The following is a 5550-nucleotide window of genomic DNA, read 5'->3' as shown; positions in this document are numbered from 1 at the left end:
TGGGAATAATTTAGTATTTCAAAAGGCATAAGATCCATTAAATGCAGTTGTAAATTTATTTCAAAATTAAATATATTAAAAAAAAATCTTTACATCCAATTCTAGTGCCTTAACATGCATTAATATAATTTAATTACTAATTAATACATTATTTCCTTTGCTCCTCATTAGCGAGATTATTGACTTTTTAAAATAACAAAGACAATTTTATTTACAAAATTAAAGGTTTCGATTCGAAAAGGGAATTGGAGTTTCCAAATAATTTATGATGTACGTCTTCTATTATTTGTCGCTAATTCATTGATTGTTTCTGATTTAGATATCCACTATCTTTTTTTAGAAAATATTTAACAATTTATAATGAACTATAATTATAAAAAAACATCAAAACATACGTTAAATTTAATTAATTGATAAAGTAAACAATGTTTTTATCTGAATTAAGTTTAATCAATTAGATAATAACGTAAACAAGTGCCCATTACATTTAATTTAATTAAACTTAAGACAAACATTGATCGTTTAGATAACACGGAAGAGGTTCACGAGTAATGGCTGCCAACTTTATGTATAACCTATTAGTGTAATTGAAGTTAAAAAAAAAAGGTCAGAGTAGGAACAGGTTCGTAGGTTAGCTTAATTACGGGTGTTTAGTATAATTTAATATTAAATGGAAATTATTCTAGTAGATTGAAAGTTTTATTTGTAATATTTTTATATCTATCTAATTAAGGTCCTTATGTACATTATAAAAAGTATTACATTTTACATTACATTAACAGCCTGTAAATTTCCCACTGCTGGGCTAAGGCCTCCTCTCCCTTTGAGGAAAAGGTTTGGAGCATATTCCCCCACGCTGCGTGTTGGTGGAATACACATGTGACAGAATTTCGTTGAAATTAGACACATGCAGGTTTCCTCACGATGTTATCCTTCACCGCCAAGAAATTCGAAATTCTGCCACATGTGTATTCCACCAAGCCGCATTGGAGCAGCGTGGTGGAATATGCTCCAAAACTTCTCCTCAAAGGGAGAAGAGGCTTTAGCCCAGCAATGGGAAATTTACATGCTGCTAATGTAATGTAATGTAAATACGATATTTCTGTGTGTGAGGATATGTTGAATGTTAACGTAAATAATGCTTCTTATAGCGAAATAACTGCACGGTTCCTGTCGTGTATTTGTGCATTTACATCTTCAAATATATACTGCATTCTAACATAAAATACTAAGCAATGTTACTGGCACTGAAGAATACAGGAATAAGGAAATATTTTTATTTCTCTAATGTTATGTCAATTTTTTTTTTATACAATAATTCATAATTAAATTCAGATTTTTTATTAAATTATTTATTTTGATTATTTATTCGATATTAGATTTTTATTAATAAAATCGGCGTTAAAACTAAGTCAATACGTTAAAAGTTCTGGACATAATGTATCAATTAACATCGGTTAAAAAAATTAACATAGATCGATTCATTATTGGTTCGTAATAGAATGTCAGTTCTAAATTTAAGATCGCTGGGCTTAGTCACCGCCTCCAGACGATATTTCCGGAGCAAAGATGATACCAAAGTCTTCATCTCCAGCATAACGAATTTTTGACCTGAAAGTTAATTTCTATTTTTGTTAATAATATTTCATAAAAAAATATAAACATACTTTATTTAAGTAAGTAGGTTATTTTTTTTAAATTAAATTAATTCAGTGGCCTGGTGCTAAAAGGGCCGGCGTACAATTTGAGTAAAATTTATTAAATATTTAAAAAAATATTTTTGCCAAAACAACATAAGTTTACTTTAGCGTTACTAATCAACATATATTAAGTAAAAATGTATATTATGTTATATAAATAGCTAAGATGTGCTCATTGTTACTATTCGGATTACCAAAAGTAAGGGCTATGGGTATTGCACTAGGCCACAGAATTTGAAATTAGAATAAGACCTACTTCGATAGTATTAACATTCCGAGCTACCGTCAGTTCGGGATATGGATCCGACCGAGAACCGGCAAAGAACTCAGGAGTACTCTTTTTCGTCAGTCATATACATGTTAACTAACTTACCAATACAGTTTCTAGGTCCAGCGCTGAAAGGTATATACGCATACGGGTGTCGCTTAGCGCATGCTTCAGGGAGAAATCTTTCTGGAATAAAGCGCTCCGGCTCTGGGTACAGATCCGCACGACGATGCAAGTCGTATATAGAAATATGAATATGGGTATTTCGAGGTATAATGTAACCTCCTACAAAAAAAAAGTGTTTTAAAAATAGAACATAACAATTCAATGGATTCCGGTGCTCTTGGGATTTTCTTCCTCAGTGTTTTTTTTATAATTTTTTTTTTGTATAGTTAATAAAAGTATATTTCTGGATCTATAAGTGCGTGAGAAATAACAGCGAAAAGCGGTTGCTAATCATATCTGGGCATTGCATTTTTAAATACCTACATAATCAGCCTGTAAATTTCCCACTGCTGGGCTAAGGCCTCCTCTCCCGTTGAGGAGAAGGTATGGAGCATATTCCACCACGCTGCTCCAATGCGGGTTGGTGGAATACACATGTGCCAGAATTTCGTTGAAATTAGACACATGCAGGTTTCCTCACGATGTTTTCCTTCACCGCCGAGCACGAGATGAATTATAAACACAAATTAAGCACATGAAAATTCAGTGGTGCCTGCCTGGGTTTGAACCCGAAATCATCGGTTAAGATGCACGCGTTCTAACCACTGGGCCATCTCGGCTCTTAAATACCTAATATTATTTCATTCATATAAGTCCTCCTTGCAAAGAAAATAATTTAAACATTTTTTTTTAAAGAATAATTTTAAAAAATACGGCATTTGGTAAGCGGTACTTATAGGGTCGGTCTGTACAAACCTATAGTAATTTCTTCAGTTAAATATCTAAGTATAATGGGCACACTGGGATATAATCTTAAAGATTCCTTTATACAGCATTCTAGATACTTCATCTCGTTTAATTCATCTGTTGTTGGCGTATTTTGGTTGCCCTTAAATATATTTCGCAGTTCTTCATAAATCTTCTCCTAAAATCATATTTATGATAAATTTATATATCAATTTATCACTAAGCACTTAAAATTAATATCTGATGTGGGTACCATTCAAATTGATACGTCTTTAAAGGTGTGAACAACATTGACCTTCAAAAATATAAACCAAACTAACCTACATCAAATATAAAAACTATTTTTATAACTAAATTATATAATAATTATTTTAATCAACAACAAATTATTATCGAGATCTTTTGTATTTCTGTGGATGTATTATGTACGTAACTGGGTGTTATGTATCTAATAAGTAACTAATTCTATTTCCTCTCATCTCATGATTTACTTAGTGGTCTTACTACAAGTAGGACTGGATGCACTCGTAGCATATACTTAGTTTTGTTTTGTTCCGGTTTTACTAGTGTAATTACAGACACAAGAAATACAGCATCTTAGTTTTCAAAGTTGGTGGCGCACTGGTCATGCTAGCGATGGTTAAATTTTCTAACAATACAAATGTCTATGGTTGGTATTGACCAATACTCATCAGGTGGCCCATTTGCCAGTCTGCCTAGCTATATTAAAGAAAAAGTTGAATTTTAGCTCAAGGAACTTAAACTATATACAGAGTGATATGTTTTCAAATAAATTGATCTTACTTGTACTCTCGGTTCGTTGGCGATGGTCATTATTAAGAAAGTTAACGCCTGCGCTGTTGTATCATGACCCTAGAGAAAAAAAAGGACGAAATATTTATTAATCTTTATTTTTTTTTTGACAAAAATTGAGACTGAAGCCGTCGGTTGCAGCAGATGAGACGTGTGAAAAAGTACGAGCGTAACAAACTAACTCACTTTCGAATTTATATAATTAGTAAGGATATCTTATATATTAATAGCGTAAGTCGATTTTTGTCCCAGTGATTATGGGATGATGGCTGCATATAAAAAATCGGCTATAGTCTCATTTTGAAGAGCTAAGAAAATCGAAGAGTATTCTTGATTGTATAATGAAATTGTTACAATTTAACAAAGAATTATTTTTAGACAGCGGAAAAAAATACTGGCCGGTTAGAGAGCGGTGCTATGGCTGTTTAAAAAAAAGGAATTACGTTAACAAATACAAGTAAATTGTTTTCGACATAGTTCAATTCCAACAAAACTAATTTACTTATACCATCTGATATTAAAAAAAAATATTTAAAGGAGGTTTCATGATTTTGGCGCCAAATGTACATGAGTGACTTGCAGTTTACAATGAAACTCCTAAAAAAAATTTTGAATGTCCGCGAAATTTTGCGGGAAAAACGCTAATACGAGTAAATTTCATGGAATCAAGGCCATTTTTTGCCGATTTAGATTTGATATCGCTTAAGTAATAGTAACAATGAATACCTCAAACATAAATGTATCGACTTCTTCTCTGATACCGTCGACGTCAATATCTCCCACTTTTTCTTTCTCTAGAAGCAAATCCAACATGGCCAATCTTCCTTTTTTTCCGTTGCTTTCTTCGTCTTCGAATGTCTCTATACCATTCTCTTGTAAATATGTTCGTCTCTCATTGATGATACTCGTAGTAAACGTGTGCAAATCTTTAAGCGCAGCCTCTTGCGCTTTAAAAATATTCGACCATTTATAAATGTAATCTACATGTAGCCAAATTCTACACATCCTCTCAATAATGGCCTTTCCGACTTCTTCAATTGCTCTCGAGTATTTACTCGCCACAGATTCAATACTTTCATGCATTGAAGTACCCATTGCTGTCGCTAAAATATGAGCAAATGATATTAAAAAAAAAGCTTTCATCAAGGGTTGCATGGATGGATGCTTATTGAAATAATTAAAAAAAAAACCAAGGAAACTTATAAATAAATATCGAGTGAAATTAATTATTATTAATTATTTTTTCTTCTTATCATAATAATTTATAGCAATGTTATATATAGTAGAGATGAAATGAATATTGCGTTACTAACCGATATTTAACCAGATACCAAAATAAGGCCGGATAGGCCGGATACCTGATGGTTGCTGGATATCCGTCTCATCTGTCGTATATAGTATATACCATGTACATAGGTTAGTAGAGAGCAGTAGTGTAAAAGGGCAAGAAACATAAGAGAGCGTCATGTCCTTTCCCGTCACGGTATACGACGTGACGGGAAACGACGGTCAGTCGTACCCTTGAGGGTAGGCTTTTAAATGTTTTAAATCATTTTTTTTTATTCTTTGTATGACATAAATGTATGGGCCGAGACGGCCCAGTGGTTAGAACGCGTGCATCTTAACCGATGATTTCGGGTTCAAACCCAGGCAGGCACCACTGAATTTACATGTGCTTAATTTGTTTATAATTCATCTCGTGCTCGGCGGTGAAGGAAAACATCGTGAGGAAACCTGCATGTGTCTAATTTCAACGAAATTCTGCCACATGTGTATTCCACCAACCCGCATTGGAGCAGCGTGGTGGAATATGCTTCATACCTTCTCCTCAACGGGAGAGGAGGCCTTAGCCCAGCA

The 5550-nt window shown here is 33.3% G+C and overlaps 1 protein-coding gene across 1 annotated transcript; it reads right to left on the bottom strand.

Moving 5' to 3' along the window:
* Positions 1-1110: 1110 nt before the first annotated feature.
* LOC113397266 (cytochrome P450 4C1-like) lies at positions 1111-4822 on the bottom strand. Its single transcript, XM_026635578.2, has 5 exons — positions 4420-4822; positions 3685-3753; positions 2890-3058; positions 2074-2253; positions 1111-1611 (listed from the first exon to the last, which is right to left on the bottom strand). The coding sequence occupies exons 1-5, from the start codon at positions 4786-4788 to the stop codon at positions 1448-1450; spliced, it is 951 nt and encodes a 316-aa protein (XP_026491363.2). The 5' UTR covers positions 4789-4822; the 3' UTR covers positions 1111-1447.
* Positions 4823-5550: the final 728 nt, after the last annotated feature.

The sequence above is a fragment of the Vanessa tameamea genome, chromosome 10 (assembly GCF_037043105.1).
Source record: "Vanessa tameamea isolate UH-Manoa-2023 chromosome 10, ilVanTame1 primary haplotype, whole genome shotgun sequence".
NCBI classification, from domain to species: Eukaryota; Metazoa; Arthropoda; class Insecta; order Lepidoptera; family Nymphalidae; genus Vanessa; species Vanessa tameamea.
This window is presented reverse-complemented; position numbering and strand designations above follow the sequence as displayed.

Coding starts and splice junctions, on each gene's coding strand:
- LOC113397266 (XM_026635578.2), bottom strand. CDS start 4,788: ATGGGTACTTCAATGCATGAAAGTATTGAATCTGTGGCGAGTAAATAC. Junction 3,754..4,419: donor TCGATACATTTATGTTTGAG/GTATTCATTGTT, acceptor TTTTTTCTCTAG/GGTCATGATACAACAGCGCA. Junction 2,254..2,889: donor AACTGAAGAAATTACTATAG/GTTTGTACAGAC, acceptor TTTTTTTTGTAG/GAGGTTACATTATACCTCGA.